Source organism: Manis pentadactyla, chromosome 7 (assembly GCF_030020395.1).
Source record: "Manis pentadactyla isolate mManPen7 chromosome 7, mManPen7.hap1, whole genome shotgun sequence".
Lineage (NCBI taxonomy): Eukaryota > Metazoa > Chordata > Mammalia > Pholidota > Manidae > Manis > Manis pentadactyla.
The window spans coordinates 148804683-148826741 of NC_080025.1; the positions used below are offsets into that span (position 1 = coordinate 148804683).

Below are 22059 nucleotides of genomic sequence, written 5' to 3' on the forward strand. Positions count from 1 at the left end.
TCTCTGCATCAGCTTCTCTGCGTTCCTGTTCTCTGTTTTCTAGTCCATTAATGGTCTCTTGCATCTCGTCCATTCTGTTTTGAAGTCCTTCCAGAGCTTGTTTTATTTCTGAATTCTCCTTCCTTAGTTCTTGCATATTTCTCTGCAAGTCCATCAGCATGGTTATGACTTTTGTTTTGAATTCTTTTTCAGGTAGACTGGCTAAATCTATCTCCCCAGATTCCTTCTCAGGGGAAGATGTAGCAGATGCCGAAGCTGTCTGGGTTAGTCTTGTCTGGATCATATTTTTTTGCCTTTTCATGTTGACAGGTGCTATTGACTGTCAGCTGGGAGGGCCAAAATTTTCACTTGCTACTGGCCTTTCTTTACTGGGGCAACTGCGACCCCTAGTGGCTTGTGTTGGGTAATTGCGTGTAGAGTGGGTCTTTGTGTCTTGCCCGGCCAGAAGGGAGGAATTTCCCTTTCTGTGGGCGGAGTTTGTCTCAGGCTGCTTCTCTGCTTTCGCAGCGCCCGGTGGGGTGATGGATGGGGGGGCTGCTTGACTGTTTGCCTCCGTGAGGGGTCTCAGAGCTGTTGCCCAGGGGGTTAGTGCACCCGGTTTTCCCTGTAATTTCCAGCTGCTGTACTGTGACCTGGGTTGTTTCCGTCAAGCTGTTAAGTCCCTGTCCCTTTAAGACTTTCAAAAAGCCCCCGCTTTTCTTTGTCACAGGGGCATCAGCTTCGGCACCCGCTCAGAGGTCTTACTCCCTGTTCCCCCAGTATCCAGGGCCCCCTGGGCACGCACTGTGTCTGCGCTCTGGTCCGGATGGCGGGGGCTGGGTGTTCAGCAGTCCTGGGCTCCGTCTCCCTCCCGCTCTGCCTCCTCTTCTCCCGCCGGGAGCTGGGGGGGGGAGGGGCGCTCGGGTCCCGCAGGGCCGGGGCTTGTATCTTACCCCCTTCGCGAGGCGCTGGGTTCTCGCTGGTGTAGCTGCAGTCTGGCCACTGTCCTGCGTCTTCTGGTCTCTCTTTTAGGGCTAGTTGTGTTTGTTGTATTTTCAAAAGTATATATGTTTTTGGGAGGAGATTCCCACTGTCCTACTCACGCCGCCATGTTGGCTCCGCCCTCTTATCAGACATTTAGAGAAGACATAATAGCCATACTCCTTAAAGTTTTCCAAAAAATAGAAGAGGCTAGAATACTTCCAAACTCATTCTATGAATGAAGCATCACTCTAACACCAAAACCAGGCCAAGACACCACAAAAAAAAAGAAAATTACAGAACAGTATGCCTGATGAACATAGATGCAAAAATACTCAACAAAATAATAGCAAACTGAAATAAAAAATTCATCAAGAGGATCATACACCATGACCAAGTGGGATTCATCCCAGGGATGCAAGGATGGTACAACATTCAAAAATCCATCAACATCATCCACCACATCAACAAAAAGAAGGACAAAAACCACATGATCATCTCCATAGATGCTGAAAAAGCATTTGACAAAATTCAACATCCATTCATGATAAAAACTCTCAACAAAATGGGTATAGAGGGCAAGTACCTCAACATAATAAAGGCCATATATGACAAACCCAGAGCCAACATTATACTTAACAGCGAGAAGCTGAAAGCTTTTCACCTGAGATTGGAAACAAGACAGAGATGCCCACTCTCCCCACTGTTATTCAACATAGTACTGGAGGTCCTAGCCATAGCAATTAGACAAAACAAAGAAATAAAAGGCATCCAGATTGGAAAGGAAGAAGTTAAACTGTCACTATTTGCAAATGACATGATATTGTACATAAAAAACCCTAAGGAATCCACCCCAAAACTAAAAGAACTAATAACTGAATTCAGAAAAGTTGCAGGATACAAAATTAATACACAGTAATATGTTGCATTCCTATACACTAATGATGAACTAGCAGAAAGAGAAATCAGGAAAACAATTCCATTCACAATTGCATCAAAAAGAATAAAATATCTAGGAATAAACCTAACCAAGGAAGTGAAAGAAGTATATCCTGAAAACTACAAGACACTCTTAAGAGAAATTAAAGAGGACACTACAAATGGAAACTCATCCCATACTCTTGGGTCAGAAAAATTAATATTGTCAAAGTGGCCATCCTGCCTAAAGCAATCTACAGATTCAACGCAATCCCTGTCAAAATATCAACAGCATTCTTCAACAAACTGGAACAAATAGTTCTAAAATTCATATGGAACCACAAAAGACCCCAAATAGCCAAAGCAATCCTGAGAAGGAAGAATAAAGCAGGGGGGATCTCACTTCCCAACTTCAAGCTCTACTACAAAGCCACAGTAATCAAGACAATTTGGTACTGGCACAAGAACAGACCCACAGACCGGTGAAACAGAATAGAGACTCCAGACATTAACCCAAACATATATGGTCAATTAATATATAATAAAGGAGCCATGGACATACAATGGGGAAATGACAGTCTCTTCAACAGATGGTGCTGGCAAAACTGGACAGCTACATGCAAGAGAATGAAACTGAATCAGTGTCTAACCCCATATACAAAAGTAAACTCCAAATGGATCAAAGACCTGAATATAAGTCATGAAACCATAAAACTCTTAGAAAAAAACATAGGCAAAAATCTCTAGGACAAAAACATGAGTAACTTCTTCATGAACAGATCTCCCCAGGCAAGGGAAACAAAAGCAAAAATGAACAAGTGGGACTATATCAAGCTGAAAAGCTTCTGTACAGCAAAGGACACCATCAGTAGAACAAAAAGGTACCCTACAGTATGGGAGAATATATTCATAAATGACAGATCCAATAAAGGGTTGACATCCAAAATATATAAAGAACTCACACACTTCAACAAACAAAAAGCAAATGATCCAATAAAAATGGGCAGAGGATCTGAACAGGCCCTTCTTCAGAGAAGAAATTCAGATGGCCAACAGACACATGAAAAGATGCTCCACACTGCTAATCATCAGAGAAATGCAAATTGAAACCACGAAGAGATAGCACCTCAGACCAGTTAGTATGGCCACCATCCAAAAGACAAACAACAACAAGTGTTGGCGAGGTTGTGGAGAAAGGGGAACCCTCCTACACTGCTGGTGGGAATGTAAATTAGCTCAACCACTGTGGAAAGCAGTATGGAGGTTCCTCAGAAAACTAAAATAGAAATAACATTTGACCCAGGAATTCCACTTCTAGGAATTTACCCTAAGAATGCAGGAGCCCAGTTTGAAAAAGACTTATGCACCCCTATGTTTATCGCAGCACTATTTACAATAGCCAAGAAATGGAAGCAACCTAAGTGTCCATCAGTAGATGAATGGGTAAAGAAGATGTGGTACATATACACAATGGAATATTATTCAGCCATAAGAAGAAAACAAATCCTACCATTTGCAACAACATGGATGGAGCTAGAGGGTATTATGCTCAATGAAATAAGCCAGGCGGAGAAAGACAAGTACCAAATGATTTCACTCATCTGTGGAGTATAAGAACAAAGAAAAAACTGAAGGAGCAAAACAGCAGCAGAATCACAGAACCCAGGAATGGTTACCAAAGAGAAAGGGACTGGGGAGGATGGGTGGGAACGGAGGGACAAGGGGGAAAAGGGGGCATTACAATTAGCAGACATAATGTGGGGGGGCACGAGGAGGGCTGTACAACACACGACAAGTGGTGATTCCATGGCATCTTGCTGCGCTGGTGGACGGTGGCTGTGGTGGGGGTGGGGCCTTGATGATGGGGGGAGTCTAGTAACCATAATGTTGCTCATGTAATTGTACATTAATGAAACCAAAATAAAAAAAAAATACTGAGATGTTTTGTAGAGGAGACGGAGCAGCAGGCAGTCACTCACTCCTGGGGATTTACAGTTCTCAGGAAGAGACCATGTCTATTACATGTCTATGCCTCCATATTACCCAGATCCACGTAAGAATCTTGTGTGCGGCCTTATTTGTAACAGCCGAACGAGCGCACCCTCAAGTCCAAACGCCCACATAGGAGAGGGAGTCTGCCACTTACCCACACATGGGTGAGCCACTGACGCCCAAGAAGGCACGGAGGCCAAAGCCAGTCACTGCACATTACGTACGATGCCACCAATGTCCAGCAGCCTCAGGGCCAGGCCTGGTGGCTGTGGGCATGGCCTGCCTGGGGGCTGCTCTCCAGGATGGCGGGGATGGCTGCTGGTGTTAGTCACGTCACACACGTGTCAGAACTCACACTTAGGATCCTCACACCTCACTGCATGGAAATCTCACTCAGGAACAGCAGTAGGTGTGATGGGGACCCATTTCTGACTTGGAAGGTAAACTGACTTTTCTTGAGTATTTATCGCTGAAATCTCTGGTTCCCCAGTAAAGGTTTCTGTAGGATGGTTATCATCACGTCTCCGCCCACAAACGCAGCAGAGCAAGTTCACACACCCTCTCCATGGCCTTACACAGCGGTCACGTGACAGGTGGTGGGGGACATCTTCTCCTTCTTACAAGTTGAGAAATGCAGGCTCTTGTGTTTTCTCAAGTTTCCTCCTTTTAGAGCTAAACCAGAGTCACACACTCAATTCCTGGTAGCTTTTCACCCTCTCGCCCACTGTGCCACAGAGCTCCTGAATGGCCACCGATCCGGCCCTCGGGGCGAGCATTTCGTGTTAACAGCACAGAAGGAACATGCAGCCTCTGCTGCCTACCATGGGCCACAAGCACCAAACGCTGGCCACAGTGATCCGGCTCCTTCAGGCAGCTTAGCCGACCTCACCTCCACCCGAGGCAACACACCCACCACGGGACGGGGGCTGTGACGAGCCCCACGCTGAAGCCCCTGAGCCCCCTGCCATGGCACAGCCCAGCACAGGGACACCCCACTGCATGGACCCCACCACCACAGGGACACCTGAAGCTGACACGTCTACTCTGGAAAAGCATTTTTAGAAAAGGGGGCCAGAATCACCCAGGTCTCCCCCAACCCCAGAAGCCCACGAACACAGGAATCCTTCCCTCTCATCTCAGTGAGAATGAAAAATAATCCTGATAGAGACTAAGCACACAGGACCTGCCATCGTGCAGACGCAGGGACAAAGAGACGCTGGGGGCACAGAGCTCCGGGACTGGCCGGCAGCCCTGAGAAACCGGGCAGGCGCTCTGGCCGGCCAAGAGGGAGGAGGCGGTCAGCAAGGAGGACTCAGCCCACTGAGGCCCGGGGGGCAGCAGCGCCAGCCGCCGAGGTCTGTGTGGGCCGGTCGGCACGGGCGCTAGCCGACGCCACCACGCACCCACACTGTGGGCAGCGGCCACGGACCTGCATTCTCAGGCCAGATGACCCAGAATCTGAGGGGCTTCCTCCTCCTTCCTTCTGCCACCGTTGTAGCTGAGACTCTGGCTTCTGAGCACTTATCTAAAGCTGTCATGAGACACAGTGGGGGTCCTCACGGGCTACGCCCCCGGGCTGCCCAGCGGGAGTCACAAAGGGAAGACTGCTGCTTCCCGGGGGCACTGCTGCCATGGAGATGGGGTGCTGTGTCCTGAACACCAGTTCACGCCGCAGAGGCTCCGGGGGCCATGAGCCCAGAATCTGGGCCCAGCGCGGGTCACGGGCTCCAGTCTCACCTCCAGCACTCCTGGCGTGTGCTCTGGGGCAAACCCTTACTCTCATTATTCCTCCATTTCCTTATTTGTAACATGGGACAGTGAGACATGTGTACATGCCACAAGTGCCAGCACACTGAATTATAACTATTATCATGACAATACGGTGAGGGTGAAAAGTCATTTGGATCTCTTTGTCTTCCATCTCTTCCAATCCACCATCAGTACAAATGCTTGAATTTCTCTGGTAAGTTCTAGGTACAGTTGACTGAAATCCTCAAACAGGAAGCAAACACAGTCAACCCCCCAGAATGCTTAGTCCTGCAGGCTGCCCACTGCCTCCCAACTTGCTCAACATTCCATTTAAAATCACGCATTGTGAGACAGTTCTTTGCAAAGTATTAACCTACGGGTAAAAAATGTCATCCTCAGTTATTAAGGCCAGACCCTAGGCTCCATCTGCCCACCCATCAATCCACGCACTCGCTCCACCCACCCATCCATCCATCCATCCCCCCACCCACCCACCCTTCCATCCATCCACCCTTCCATTCATCCATCCATCCCCCCCTACCCACCCTTCCATCCCCCCACCCACCCACCCACCCACCCATCCACCCACCCTTCCATCCACCCACCTACCCACCCATCCATCCCTCCACCCACCCACCCACCCATCCACCCACCCACCCATCCACCCACCCATCCACCCACCCTTCCGTTCACCCGTCCACCCACCCACCCTCCAATCCACCCACTCATTTATTCATTTCATCAGTTGGTACTGGGCACCCATTCTGTTTAGAGCCTGGGAGTAAATACTACTATGAGAAAGGATAGAGAATTAAAGGCATAATTTTGGGGGAGGCCACAATAGGACTAATACACACACACACACACACAATGTTTCAGCAGCCAGCAAGGCTCGACAGCCAGACAGCACAAGCAAGTGCCATGTGTGGGTCTGACCCACTGCCGAGACCCTGCAAGGCGGTGAAGTGACACGCATCTCATTTCTCTTTCCTCCTGAAATAGACCAGTGTTTGGGCAGTCACGCTACCCCAACTGTCACTTGTTCGTAGGCAATGTCTATCCTGAAATTCAGCCAGCCTCCGCACTTTTACAACATGACCCACTTATAAATCAGTCTTTATTTTATCCTCAGAAACTAACAATTAAATTGACATAAACTAGGATCTGACAAATGTCACTTCAAAACTTTAAAAATATAAAAATATGAAACTTTATCTCTGCTAAAAAGGTAAAAAAAATATCTTATTTTTAATCTCTAGGGAAGGTAACCCAATTAATTTACTGATACTTTTTAAAAGAAATTATGTCTATATGATTTTGGTATCTGAGTTACCTAAACAAAAAATTTTCATTGAAAGTGTCAAGAATATATCTTAACTAAAAAAACCAATAAAATATATGAAAAAAGTAAGATAGACTAAAAGTGAGCAAAACAATTTGTTGCTGTGTAGTAAGTCTTGCCATTACAAACACATCCAATGTCACAGTGCAGACACTGCGGTGTCAACAGCGTCATCTGCGATCAGAGGCCAAGCTGTGAAGGCTGAGGCTTATCTGAGAGCGACAGTGCCCCCTGCAGGCACAGTGCCCTCAGGGGCCAGCACACAATGCCACAGGACACTTAGACGGAGGCAGGAAACAGATCCATAAACTTGTGAGAGATTATTTATAAATGCTGAGTTAAAAACATGTTGGTGGGGAATGCAGACCTAATCAGAAAATTCACCAGCAAGAACGTCCCATTCCTGCGCACCTGGTAACCAGGGGTTTGCTCCCAGCCTCGGCTGGCCTCTCCTCATCTTGCAGGGCTGAGGCGGCCGTCCTAACAGGCCTCCAAAAGGTGCCCCTCTGCCTCCCGCCTGCGCCCAACAGCAGCAGCCAGTGGGCGCACTTCTTATCTCTCCTGAGAGACATTTCACAACTAAGTGGAGCCACTGACTCACGCTGTTTGCTGGTTTCAGAGTCGAGAACTTGATGACCATTATGTGTCGTTAAGGTTTATTCTCCATCTGGAGAAAATGTTTCCTTCTAAGATCTCCACTTCATGTGCGTCCTTCCATTAATTCCAGACTTAGGGACGTAGCCTGGTGGGGTTACTGGGACAGAATCGTAAAGCTAAGGGACAACACGAGTCACCATGGTCATCCAGACCCTGGTTTGCAGCAAACTGGCCTCAGGACCACGAGGCAGGCTCAGTCGCCCTCGGCACATCCCACCCTGTGTGTGGTGATGCCTGCATCACCCATACCCTCGGGCCGTCTTCCATGTAGGGGGCCAGGGTCTGTCACTGTCCCTGCATGGCCGAACGTTCCCTCCCCTCTACGCCCCACATGTCCCTCACCCAGTCGCTCTTCAGAAGCCGACCTGTGTTACCCGAGGTGGGGGTGACTCATTCCAAGCTCATTAAGGTGAATGATAATCAGTGAGTGGCTTATGCCTCCTAGAGGCACTTGAATTCGAGCAGGAGATAAAACATTCCTCCCCTCCTTCTCTTCTTCCTCCCACAAACACTGACTGCACGTTCTCTAGGCACAGCTACTACTCTTCAGGGCGCAGGGACAAAGCAGTTAACAAAGCCCCTGCTTCCTAGGGACTGTCATCCGTATTAGAGGAGGCTGCAATTACTATTAATATGCAAATTCATAGACTGTCTGGTGGTGACAGGGGCTGTGGGGAGTAACCCTGAGCCTGGAAGGTCAGGTGCCACTTCATGGAGGATTTCTGGAGACAGCCAGGCACTGAGTGGAGCGGCAGCCAAGACCCAGGGAGGCGGGCATGAGGCCCAAGGGCACTGGGAGGAAACAGTCTCCAAGCAGAGGCCACTCCGGGCAAAGGCCCTGAGGCCGAAGGGTCAGAAGAACAGTCAGAGGCAAGTGGACAACAGGACGAGCACGGGAGAAGCAGTGGGGCCCAGGCGCACAGAGGACATGGGGGCTTCGTGGGAGAAGGGGCCCCTGCTGTGCCTGAGCAGCGGCACCATCCGGGTCACGCCTCTGCGGGGCCGCACCGCTGCAGGGCTGGGGCAGGGCCAGGGCGAGGAGGCTCCTGTGATGACCCCACTGCGGTGTGGTGCTGGGGCAGTGCTGCCGGGAGGGGCGGGAGGTGCAAGGCAGGCCCAGCGGGGCAGGTCCACCGGTGGGCGCAGCAGAGGAGGGCGGGCGGCTGAGTGGGTGGCAGCTTGGCAGTGAAGCCTCAGGAGCCCGCACGCGTCGCCCCAGACACCAGGACACCCTCGAGGCAGCCCGCTGGGTCATGTTTGTCGTTCACCAATCCCGGGCAGGAGGCTGGTAAGGCACTCCTGCTGGTCCCATGCAGGGCGAGTCAGACCAGAGATCCCAAGGGCCCACAGTGAAAGGTGGGAGACAGTATTCTAGAGAGCACAGGGGGATGCCTGGGTGAAGGGCACTCCGGCGTCAGCAAGGCCAGTCCACCGCTGTTGGGGAGCTGGAGCGCCTGCCCAACCCTGCAGCCCCAGGTTGTCTGTGTAAAACAGAGCCCACGATCCCCACCTGAGGAGATCCTCGAAAAAATGGAAGAAAGGGCGTGAACTGTTGTGTATCTGATGATCAATACAGTTAATGTGAAATTATGCCCTCTTCTCATGATCTGCTGTAACGATTAGTGTCTGGCCATCACCGCACAGCTCTTCCCTTCAGCCTCCTTTACTTCTAGTCTCATTATTTGAGGGGAAGAGCAGGAATCGATCACCACATGAAAAAACTCATGATCTTTAAGATAAAGATCAGAGAACGAGGGACTTCCCAAGGGCCCCTTAGAATGATTATAATTAATACCCACCTTCAAAATGGAATAACAGAGCATAATTCCTAAAATTGCCTCCTCTCATCCAAAAGAGAAACTTTTCGGGATATCATTAGTGAAAAATAACTTTGAAACGCCGTAGGTATGCAATGGTAGACCCTCAGTGGCTGGCCAGGGTGTGATGAGAACTGTGAGCGCACATGAGAGACCACCCCGGGGCGGCCACTGTGATGCGCCAAGTCGCCCCAAGTGCCGCTGTCCATCGTCTGGAGATGGACAGAAATGAGGAGACCCTCCCTGCGAGGTCCAGCTGGCCCTCCTGCATCGCCGAGGGCCACGCACATCAAAGTGGGCCCTCCCTTCTCCATCAACTGCACCGTATGATTCTGAGACCCAGCCAGCTTATAATGACATTTTAAGTAGCTTTCAATGCTCCGCGTGGGCTCTGGCAGAGCAATTACACAAAAGGTCAGGACATCAAATATGTAAGGCCTGGAGTAGGAGATCAACATTCATGTACAACTGCTGAAGGCCTGACCTATTGAAATTATGTCTTAATAGGGCCCCTGGACAAAATGTCATAAAGTTTTAGACAGTAGGCAATGTTGTGCGTATAACCTCACCACAAAGCTGATTTAACAAAGAAGATGTGAATCCTGCATAAAAGCTTGGCTCCCAAGTGCTTTCATCACCATGCATATGTGGAAGTACAGGTCAGCCACGTCCAAACACACATCACCACCACCACCCTCACCACCACCACCACCACCGACCAATCCAACTCCCTATGACATGTAATAATAAGGCACAGGACAAAAAAAACATCAAATTATGTGGCCTGTGTTGGTGGTGGGGCTGGCAGTCAAATTGCTTTTTAGAGGATGTTTCACTCAGGTTCAGATTAGCATGAGTCTGCATACTCAGAATGATAACAGACTTACGACAAGGGGAGGTGGCCTGGACGTGTGCTGGATGGTAAATGCCAGGCGAGAATACAAGACTTTCCAGAGATGGCTGCCAGGAATAATAAATAAATTTTCTTCTCTACATTAACTAAATGGGCTAAGTCAGCAGAGTATGGGCAGAGATGGAGCAGAGTATCTGAATCCATCCCATTCATGGAAGTAACCTCTGAATGTTGAAAGTTGTCCAACTACCCCTTTAACAAAGTTCCAGATGGCAGAGGACCAGGCATACATGTTAACACAGCTAGGAATTCAGTTTGTGATCAGATTCACACCAGTCACTGCTCAGAAGCTCCGTGGCCTCCGGCCCCAGGCCCATGCGGCAGGGGCCCACTGGCACCCTCACATGCGGGAAGAGGAAGATTCCTCTGACCCCCTCAGCACCTCCCTAGACCCACCTGTGCCTTCAGCGGGCAAGGAGAGGGTCCTGCATGAGTCCCCGGGCTGGGATGGCCACCACGACATGAACAGGCAGGCAGACGTCATGACCAGCAAATGCGGGACTTCATGACCGAGGGCGCCAGGAGCAGGAGGCCCGGGACGGCCATCACAGCGCTCTGTCCCCGGGTGGGGAGAGCATCGGAGGGGCTCCGTGGCCGGCCAGAGCGCGGCAGGCGCTCTGTGGGTGAGCGAGCTCGTGAGAGCAGGACAGCCAGGAGACCACACAGCCAGCGGTCAGACACAACGCTCAGCCACGCAGCCCAGTGAACATCGGCACGGCAGGCTCCACGCTGGCACAGACAGCGGCGGGGCTGGAGAGTACTCACGGCCTCGGCCAGGCGGGCTACAATGTAGTGAGACTCCTGGCTGGCAGCAACGGCCAGGTGTGCGCAGAAGGGACTGAGGCCCGGAGTGCCCAGGCCAAAAGCCAGCAGAGTGACCGTGTGAATCAAGCTCTCCTAGTTGCCACTCCAGGCTCTCCAGGGAGCAGGACCAGGGTGATGGAGAATTCCAGCAGGCGGGTTAGAGGCTCCGCGTCCTGTGGGGCTGGAGTTTCATCAGCGAGCAAGGATCATCCCGGGATCGACCGCGCAGGGTGCTGGTATCATTGGTCAGTGGCCTAGTCAGGGTCTAGGAAGCTGAGTAACATGCGTCCCCTAAGGTGGTTTCCACAATTACTTAGTTACCATCGAGTCTTGAGCACAGAATGACTTCAACTAAAATATCTGTAATACTTCCGTGAGGAGAACAGCAAACCCGCTGAAAGAAGCAAGAAGGGAAAGGCTGGGGAGGGGAGGCCGTCCGCCGTGAGCTGACGGGGAGGGGAGGCCATCCACACCGCCAAGACGTCAGCTCTTCCCAACTTCATCTACGGATTCAACGCACTTCCAATCAGAATCCCAGCAGGTCGCCGTGTGTGCATCGGCGAAGTGTGTGTGATGAGGCAAAAGACCCAGAGCAGCTGGCCCGGGACCGAAGGAGAGCAAGGCTGCAGGACTGACCCCAACTCTGACAAGGAGCAAAGACAACACAGGGAGCAAGGACCGTGTTTCCAGCAAACGGCGCTGGAGCCTCCGCACATCCACACACACAACATGAACCTAGACGTGGACCCTACACCCTTCACAAAAATCAACTCCCACTGGATCACAGACCTACATGCAAAACGCAAAACTGTAAAACTCCCAGAAGATAACATAGGAGAGATACTGATGACCTTGGGTTTGGCAATGACTTAGGTATGACACTAACAGCACGATCCATGAAGGAACTGATAAGCTAGACTTCAGTGATTTAAAAATTTCTGCTCCATGAAAGACACAGAGAGAGAAAGTCAAGAGAGAGAAAAGATGAGCTGCAGATGGGAGAAAATATCTGCAAAGACATCAGATAAAGGAATACAACCCCAAACATACAAAAAAACTGAAGACCCAACGGAAAGAAAACAACTTCATTAAAAATGGGCCAAAGACCTCACCAGAGAAGGTACCCCGATTGCAGATATGAAAAGATGCTCCTCATGTGTCACCAGGGAAATGCAGACTGAAGAGACGCCACTCTACTACGAGAACGGCCAGAATCGGGGACACCTCAAGCGCGGCCGAGGACTCCGAGCAGCAGGAACACTCCCTGGCTGCTGGCGGGGACGCAGATGGGCAGCCGCTTGGAAGGCAGGGGGTCTCTTACAAAACTAAACATATACTTATCATACATCCTAGGAACTGTGCTCCTTGGTATTAATCCAAAAGAGCTGAAAGCTTATGTCCACACAAAACCTGCCCATGGATGTTTCTAGCAGCTTCACCCATAACTGCCCAAGCTTGGGGGCACCCACGGTGCCCTGCAGTAGGTGACGGGTACTGTGGCCCATCCGGGCCATGGACGGTATTGAGGGCTCATGTGACCCGAGCTCCCAGGCCCCGAGGAGACACAGAGGAACTTTAATGTGCATCACTAAGTGGAGGGGCCCCCTGGACGTGATTCCACCTCCGTGGCCTCCTGGGAAAGGCACCACGGTGGGGACAGTGGAGACAGTGCTGCCAGGGGTTGGAGGGAGGGGGGTGGTAAGTAGGATTTTCAGGGCAGTGAAATTATTCTTCATGATACTCTGACGAGGACGTGCCGCACATCTGTCCAGGCCCACAGAATGTACAGCACCAAGAGTGACCCCAGTGGAAACCACCGGCTTCGGGTGACAATGTGTTGGTGCAGGTTCATCGACTGTAAAAACGTACCATTTGTTGGGGGATGTTGATGATGGTGGGGCAGGAGTATATGGGAAATCGCTGTGCCTCCAGCACAATTTTGCTATGAACCTAAAACTGCTCCAAAAGATGAAGTCTATTATTTTTAAAGGAATGAATTTAGGCTTTGTTAAAACTTGGTGACCACTGAGTCCAAGATAACTGCAGTCAAAGTTCTGTGATCTGAAAAGACTTATGTATGAGAATATTAATCATGGCATTATGTGAATAGCAAGGATCAACCAACAATGTATACTTTAACAGATGTAGATACAGAACTGATTTACATGTATTATGGAATATACATATGATAGAACATTATGCATCCATAAAAAATGTAAAGGAAATGCATTTAATGTAGCAAAATGCTACTATACAGGGAATCAGCAAAGGAGGCTCACAGCTCGGAGACAGGATCATGGAGAAGGGATGGACTCTGCAGCTCATTAACAGCAAGGCAGGTCAGATACATTGACCTCGGGGCTCCAAGCTATCCGAAGGTCAAAAGTTAAATTCCAATATCTTACAACATTAGGATCCCCTGTGCGAAAACACAGATTTATGCACACATCTTGGTTTTATGCCGGAAATCTGAAGGACACACGGACACTATGTCCATGGGGCAGGCACTGGAAAACTGGTTGTGGGGAAGGAAACTTCAGATTTTACTTGTACCCTCTGTGCTATTTGGATTTTTTTAAGTGAACATATCTTAATTTTATAATATAAAAGTTAACTTAGAAATTTAAATATATCACAGTACATTATTCACAACACAGAAAAGGTGGAAGCCACCCAGGTGTTCATCCACAGATGAACAGATAAACAAAATGTAGTGTATTCACACACAGGAATATTATTCAGCCTTAAAAAGTGAGGAAATGCTGACACACACCAAACCATGCACGAACCCCGAGGACGTCATGCTGAGTGAAATAAGCTACGAGTCACAGAAGGACAAACGCTATGTGACTCCACTGATATGAGGTCCCGAGAGGGTCACATCCACAGAGACAGACAAGAGGAGGTGGGGGCCGGGGGCTGGGGATGGGAGGGGGAGTCAGTGCCTAATGGGGACAGAGCCCGTTTGGGAACATGGAAAGTTCTGGAGATGAAGGTGGGGGTGGCCACACAGCAGTGTGAAGGTAAGTAATGCTCCTGGCCTGCGCATGTAAAAATGTTAAGATGGTATATTTTAGGTTGACGTATTTTTCCATAATTTTTAAAATGTAAATATAAACAGTGGATATGTCACGGCACTTTTTACTACCTGAGAGAGACCGGAGCTCATGGGACTTGCCCGAGCTCTCACCCGGGCAGAGGAGGAAGCAGCCTGGAGACCCCAGTGAATGGAAAGACACGGCGGCTCACGGGGCTGTCAGCCTCACCAGGAGGCCCCCCCAGAGCACATGACACACCAGGAGAAAGCGCCCAGGCACAGACAGCACGTGTCCTGGTCATAAGATTGATGGTAGCTTTTCACTTCTTTCTACATACCTATTATTGCAGTTTTGCAGAGTAATTGCTAATATAATTGATTTAAAAACATGACAAATGATCTCTTATGATTTCTGATTCCCAGCAGCGTGGTCAGGAAATGGCAGAGTACATTCCAGGGGAGTGACCCTGAGCAGAGACCTGGGTCCCTGCAGCTCACGCGAGGTGAGCCAAGTCCCGCACGCCAGCGCTGAGCCTGTGGCCCGGCCGTGCTGACGTCCTGCTTCCTACAAGTCTCTCCATCGTGGCTTTAAAGCTTTTTGGAAGGTGAGGGTAAATAATAAATAAATGAAGGAAAAAGGCCTCTTTTTCATGATAAGTTGCTACAAGTGAATATTTGCCATTCATACTAAGTCGGGAGCCTGATTTACTTCTCAGGTACAGCTGGGATGTCCTGTTTCCATGTGAAACCTCAGCCCTGGGTCCCACACTGGCCTCCACCACGCCGCAGGGGACAGCCCTCTCCACGGCACGCGCTCTGCCCTCTGTGCCACCACAGGACACTCCCCTCTTGCTCTGGCACTGTGGCCACTGGGCATCCAGGAGATGCAGCTCTCTGGCATGCGATCCTGAGAGGCCACGATGCGCCAGCCCTCTAGACTCCCTTCGACTCTCCAGGGGAAGCTGGGCTTCGTGGGGAGGACAGCTGTGCCCCTGTGCCCTCGTGGGGCTGCTTGGGGGTAGCTGGGCAGTCTCGTAGGCAGCGGCTGTGAAGGCCCAAGGGGCATCTGCTGCAGTAGAACCTGATCAAAGCCCAGTAGTGCACTGAGTCAGAAGGTAATCTCAGGAAGCCCCCAGACTTCCCAAGGAAATTTAGAGGAAAGTTGGTCTTTTCTTGCCCTTTTTCATTACATATTTAAGATGAGAGATCTTCACGTCTTACACTGGCTGGCACCTCTGCTCCCACCCGATTTTTTTCTACTCCTTTGTCCCCAAAGGCTCTGCACACAGCTCTGCATCAATGAAGAGTCACAGGAAGTGAGAATTTGGAGCCACACTGACATTTAAAGCATTAGAGGCCAGGACCGAGTGGCGAATAACAAAGTGAATTGTGCTTAAACCTGCATTTCAGATAACCGGCCTTAGGAGCTCCAACTCGGTCTTACGTGATCTGACTTTTGAGGTAAATGCCACCATTTACCCCTCAGTTGCAGTTTTCTCATCAGGAAAATGAGGTTGAAAATAATACCATCTTCAGGCTGATATGAAGAGCAAATGAGACCACGTAGGCGGAACTGTGGTCAGCTCGTACCAGGCAGCACGGGCCCTGGGATGCAGACGGGAGAGACCGTTTCCCACCTCCCTTGGCTCACGGTCCAGAAGGAGATGAGCACCCCCGAGGGGCCACGCAGATCCGCAGACAGTGAGGTGTGCTCTGCAGGGCAGGGAAGGGCAGGGGGCCGCGAGCCTCTCCTTCGGGGTGGGGGGCTGTCTTGCGAGAGATGGGGCACTCTTCAAAGTCGGGCTGAAGGAGAGGCCACGTGGCCCCCAGCTGCCAGGTGCTAGAACAGGCACCGCTGGTCGGCGCCCTCCGGAAGGGCACACGGCCTCTGAAGCCTTCTTGTAGGCGCACATCACAGCGCGGACCCCCCAGCCAGCTCCAGGCCGTGAGACCCATGCCCCCTTCAGGATGCAGTCAGAAAACCCACGACATGAAAAACACCACAAGATAAATAATCCAGTTTCATTTGTTTTTGAATGGTGCAAGGGAACAGTGAGGAGAAACCTCCTACAGATTGGAAGGGGCACACCAGATGCATCCCCCAGGCCATGGACCTCCTCTGGACCCTGCTTCAGAAGACCCGAATGTAAGGAAAGTTTATGGCAACTGAGAAATTAAACACTGGTGAGCATTTAGTGACATGAGGACATTATGGTTCGTTTTCATGTGCTGAAACTATTGCAGCTAGTTTCACAGAACCCTTGCCTTCCAGAACACAACACCGCAATACTGGCAGATGAAATCGCTTGATGGCGGGAGCAGGCGGGCGCAGAGAAGCACAGGACAGGCTGGGAGCTGCCGCCTGGGGACGCCCAGTGATGCCATCACGGGGCTCACTGGTCAGTTCTCTCTACTTTGTGACACACACTTTATATGACTTTTTTAAGCATACAGTGCAGTTAGGAAGAGGTACATTAAAAAGATAACAAATACTGCAAGTTGGCAGAGAAAAGACACCAACCAAATTATGCAGTTAAAAAGGGTCACTGAGATTGGAAAGCATTTTCAAAGAGGATTTTCCCAATGATCCGCACCTCAGGGGTCACAAAGAAGAGAGGGAGGTTCCGGGTGACAGCAGGTGGGAAGCACATCTCAGCAAAGGCAGTGGCCACGCGTCGTGGCCTACCTGTGGGCCCACTGGCTCTCTGAATTCAACATACGGGCTGCTGCATTGACCCCTTCCTATTCCAGTAACTAGGACAGAGGCAGTCAATAAATAGGATTTTTTAAGTTGCAGGAGATGGGAAAAGAGATAAAGAAGGGGTGTCAGAGAGCAGAGGCTGACTGGATGTCACATGCTATGGGGACACAACAGCAGGAGTTGGAGAGTGGCAGTCGGTACCAGGGAGGACCTGGGCATCTGGGCAGAGGCCCTGGGGGCCATCCGATGGCTGGGGTGACCCCCAGCAGCACGCCACAGCAGGGGGTCACGTGGTGCTCAGCGGGGTGGGGGGCAGACGAGGGCCACTGGCGGGGCTCAGCGATTAAGGAGGCAGAAGGCAGCAGGGCCCCCCAAAGGGGTGTCTTGGGCCGTGTGTAGCACAGAGCAGAGGAGAAACAGCCCGAGGGGGATGCTGGATGCAGGCGCTTCTCCAGGTGGCCAGCCTCCCTGGATAAACACCAGTCCCACTGACGGTGCATTTATGTGCAAACAAGCATAGCAAATACATGATGGGAGCACGGAGAAGTGCCGGCGATGGCCGCATGCCCTCCCCTGTAGCCGTCGTGCCGCACGCCCCGCATCTGTCAGTGCCTTGGTGGCCCTGTGGACAGAGCGCCAGGCCTGCGGAGCCGATCAGCAGCACATGCAGAAGAGGCTGTCGGAGCAGACTCAGAGGGGTCCGCACCCACAGAATGCAGGCACCAACGTGAATGGGATCTTCAGTAGACTAAAAAAACCTGTTACCTGCTTGATTTTACTTTACTATTTGTGTGTCTTCAAAAGAGGAATCATATTTTATCAGACTCTCACTTTAATTTTACGGTCTTAAAAATGCTGTTAGGAAATATGTAATGAGAACCCTCTGCATCTTACAGAGAAGCAGGACCAGGCAAACACCCCTTCTCCCGGGAGGGTCCCAACTGGGGCACAGACTCCATGTGCACTGACACTGGGCCTGGAGGGTCGGTCACCCCGAGGGCCAAGGAGGGCCTTCATGCGTTGTGAAGGGCACTGATTTCAGACAGGTTCTCTGGGGGGCAATGCACAAACCATAAACATGTGAGGAGCCCTGAGGTTCGCCATGAGGAGGGTAAGGCATGTGGCAAGACACGCCGAAACTGAAAGTAATTGTGTTCAATTCCCCAAAGCACTCTGTGGCCAACACAATTTGGGGGCTGGATTTGGCCACGTTCCTCAAACTGTTTCACCTTCTTCATCAATAAAGTCACGAAGCTCTAAAATCAAAGGGGAGGGTTTTAAACCACGTGGGAACTGAACACCAGCAGGCCTGACTCCCTGGGAGGGGGCCACCTCCCTCAGCCGTGCTGCTTGACTGGCACCAGTATGACCACCTCCTCCACCTGCACCGGGGGGGTCAGTGGAGGCCTGGCTGTGGGGACAGACACCCTCAGAGCACCAGGTGCACAGGGGGCCAGCCCCAGGAAAGAGGGAACACCAGCAAGGGGTTGGGATGAGGCTGACTTACCACTGCCTGCTCTGAGGGGGACCTTGGGGTCTCCAGGAGGTGAAGGCCACGTCTGGGGGGCTGCTGGCACTGGAAGAACCCTGGCTGCTCTCCAAGGTGCATGCAGAAGGTTGTGTGGCTCCAGCTCGCTCTCCCTGGGGGGCACGAGGGACTTCCGAGCTGCGTAGGCACCCAGCGCGGCGACCAGATTCTGCCTGTCCGTGCCGCTGTCCACCTTAGGGCTGAGCTGGTCAGGCTGCAGCCGGCCGAGGGTCCGCAGTGGGCGGACCCTGGGGTAATCCACCCGGGGCGCAGGGGCGAAGGTCAGAGCTGACGTTTGGGCCATGTAGGTCAGCATGCTCACAGCGAGGGGGTCTTCAACCTGCAGGTGAAGGACAAAGGGCTGGTGAGTCCCCACTGCCAGCCAGGCACACCAGGACAGCACTTGTTCTCAGATCCCTGGCACTAAGTGGCAGCAGTGTCTGTGAAAAGCACACCCACAGAGGCAATGTTCACCCCGCCCTAGTGGGACCAAGCTCACCGCCCATGCACATATTTCATTGATTTTTAATAGCAGCTTTGTTGAGATACAATTCAAAAGCCACAGAACTCCCCCAAGTTGGTGGTTTAGGTATATCCACAGAGTTGTGGGAACATCACTGGGGTCTATCTAATTCCAGGGCACTTTTATCCTCCCAAAAGGGAACTTCATGTGCCTTCCCACCCCAGCAACCACTCGTCTCTGTCATGATAGGGTCGCCTGGTTTGGACAAGTAACGCGAAGGCGACCATATAACGTGTGGCCTCTGGGCCTGCTGTCTCTCACTGGCGTTTTCAGGGCACATCCACATCACAGCCTGTGCCAGTGCTTCATTCCTCTTTTATGGCTAAAAATATTCCATTTTAAGGATAGAGCACATTTTGTTTATTCATTCTTCAGTTGGTGGCTATGTGGCTCTTTACCATTATGAATGGAGATAAAGCTGCTATGAACATTCCCATACAAGCTTTTGTGCAGACGTGGGTTTCCGTCTCTCTCATTGTGCCTGGGAGTGAAATTGCAGGGTTGTGTGGTGACTCCACATCTGACTTGTTGAGCAGCTGCCCAAATGCTCTCCAGCATGGCTGGACCACTTTAGGTTCCCCTGCTGGGTAACAGCACCAATTTCTCCACCTCCTCGCCGGCACTTGTTAAGGGCTGTCTTTCTTCCCAGAGGGTAAGAGGTGGTGTCTCACGGTGGTTTCAATTTGCATTTCCCTGACAGTTCACCATGTGGAGCATCTTCCCTGTGCTTCAGGTTTCCTGCGGAGAAACATCTCTCCCAGCCCTTCATCTGTGCTGGTGTTTACTGTCCTCCAAGAAGCGGCTTCCCCTCACCAAATCCCTCCCTTACTAGAAGCTCCACCCGCTTTGTCTGGTGGTCTTTATTTCACTCCACCTCCTTCCTTTGCTGATCACTGAGATCACCTCTACATCCTATCCCTTTAACAGCAGTATTCTGCACCAGAGACCTGCCATGGCCTCAATGTTCGTGATTACATATCGAATCCATGATCTGGCAACACAGTCCTCCATCGGCCTCCACCTGCATCTCCTCCTGGCTCAGTCAGTTTCTCCACAGGACATGTTCTCGGCACATTTTGTTTTGCCACTAGACAAATCAAGGCCTCTAGGATGGCTACAGCAGTGTCAGGAATCTCACCACTGAACCTCTGACTACGGCACCATCAAATTTCATGGACAAGCACAGTCATTCCAGCTGGGAGGCCCAGGACGGATACAGCTGTCCTGGCGACTTGCTCAGAGCCCCGCGTGGTGTGGTGTGGGTCCAGGGACCGTACCTTTTTACAGTCTTGCCCATTTGTATTTTCGACATTCACCTCCCTTGGGGCATATGATCAATATTGAGTTGATGGGGTGCATACCTTGGGATCCAGTCAAGAGGTGCAGCAGTCACTGAATTTAATACAAGTGGTTGAGACTCCCATGACTGCCTATTTTTAAAGATATTTGGGTTCAGCCTTTCGAGATAGATTTTGGTGCAAGCTGGAGTTCAGGAAACAGGTTGATATGGTTCTAGGTTTCCATTTTCACATATCAACCTGAGTAAATTACTCAACCCTTTGAGATCAATTTTCTTCTGTCAAAGAAAGAGAGTGGACATGATCTCTAAGATTGTTTTTATTTCTAGAATGATTTTAACTGTCACCCAAATTGTTAAATTTTGTCCAAGTACTAGCTCAAAACAACCGCCTTTCTCTTAGAAAAGAGGAAGTGAGATTCATTAGAGAAAGGGAGAGATATATAAAATGCTCCCCCACAAATGGCGCCTCTAGCAGTTCCCCACAAATTGGGTGGAACTGTCAATCTTAAACAACAGCCTTCAGAAAGGCTGTCCCTGAACACGTGGTGGGGTCACAGTGCTGGGGGCTGCGGAACACATCCAAATGCCTCATTAATGTGCCTACGAGCATCTCTCCTCCCCTTGCTGTGAATGAGGCCTCATCTGAAGCTTCTACTCACAAGGCCTTTAATTATAGTCACAGAGGAAAACTCGAGGCAGAGGACAAGCCAGGCTGAACACAGAGCACAACAAATCACTTCTGCATGTAATCCACGCAATAGACAAGGTAACCGTCTGCTTTGGGTCTCTTTACGCTCTAAACCAAATTAAGGTGGGGAGGGAAAAAGAGTATGTCAGTAGGTAAACTGCATAAAGAAGAGAAGACACCCATTTCACACCATGCACAACGGTGTCACGATGGTGCCCTTGTGGGGGGGGCTTATGCAACCTCAAGGCAGGGTGCCCACCCCATAACCACGAGGCCTGGGAGCCAGGAAATTAGCAGCGAGGAAAGTATTCTCATGGGTGTTGCTTCAAGTCTCAAAGGAAAGAGCTCGCAGTTGGAGCTGGATTCTGGGACAAGGTGCCTGGGTGCGAATCCCACCCTTACAAGCCCAGGGACCTTGGCTTCAGTGAGCTATCTAACCCCCAACCATCTGTGAAAGGGGGACGACAGTGACTGCTGTCACACAATGTCAGGGACCACGGCCACAACCCCCGCCACCATCGTCACGTCCCCTCCAGAGGCCTTCGCTTTCCTTGATGCCGTCAGAAGCCCAGCTGGCAGGCAGCTTCTGGTCCCACTTCCAGCTCGGAGCCCAAAATTCTGACTCACCTTCAAATACCCTGTTCTGAAGATGCTTTAAGCCTCAATTCAACAAACCTGTGGTAATGGGTCTCCTAAAATAATGCTGAATAGTTTCTAAGACCGTAGCTGCCCCAGTCTGGAGATCAGCAAGGGGAAGGTGTTAGTGGCCAGGTTCCAGCACACGGCACGGCCAGTGCTGGCAAAGCGGTCCCTCACGCCGCGGAGGTCAGCGTGGGTGCCCTGCGAGAGGCCCCCTTTGCACACAGGAAGCATCTGAGGACGGCTGCCACGGCTTGCTGGAATGATATTCCTCCAGGCATGCTCCTTAGCCCGGTGTGCCCACGCAGGGACGGGGAGAGCCACAGGCTCTGCTGGATGAACGCAGGGGAAGAGGCTCATTCAGGAGACACCCGGTCCCGTCGGCATGGCTCTGTGTGACCTGTGTGATTCTGGACAAGTTCTCTGGCCTCTTCGAGCTTCACTTTTATCACCAGCAAAACTGGAAAAATAACTCCTTTTCTTAGAGCACT

The 22059-nt window shown here is 50.9% G+C and overlaps 1 protein-coding gene across 3 annotated transcripts in view; it reads right to left on the minus strand.

The window, feature by feature from the left end:
* Window positions 1-22059, minus strand: part of PTPRN2 (protein tyrosine phosphatase receptor type N2) — a 723823-nt gene that overhangs the window by 404802 nt on the left and 296962 nt on the right. For all 3 annotated transcript variants that reach the window (XM_036899584.2, XM_036899583.2, XM_036899582.2), the window contains exon 6: window positions 18398-18758. In XM_036899584.2, the coding sequence (XP_036755479.2) occupies window positions 18398-18758 (361 nt within the window). The remainder of the gene's footprint in view (window positions 1-18397; window positions 18759-22059) is intronic.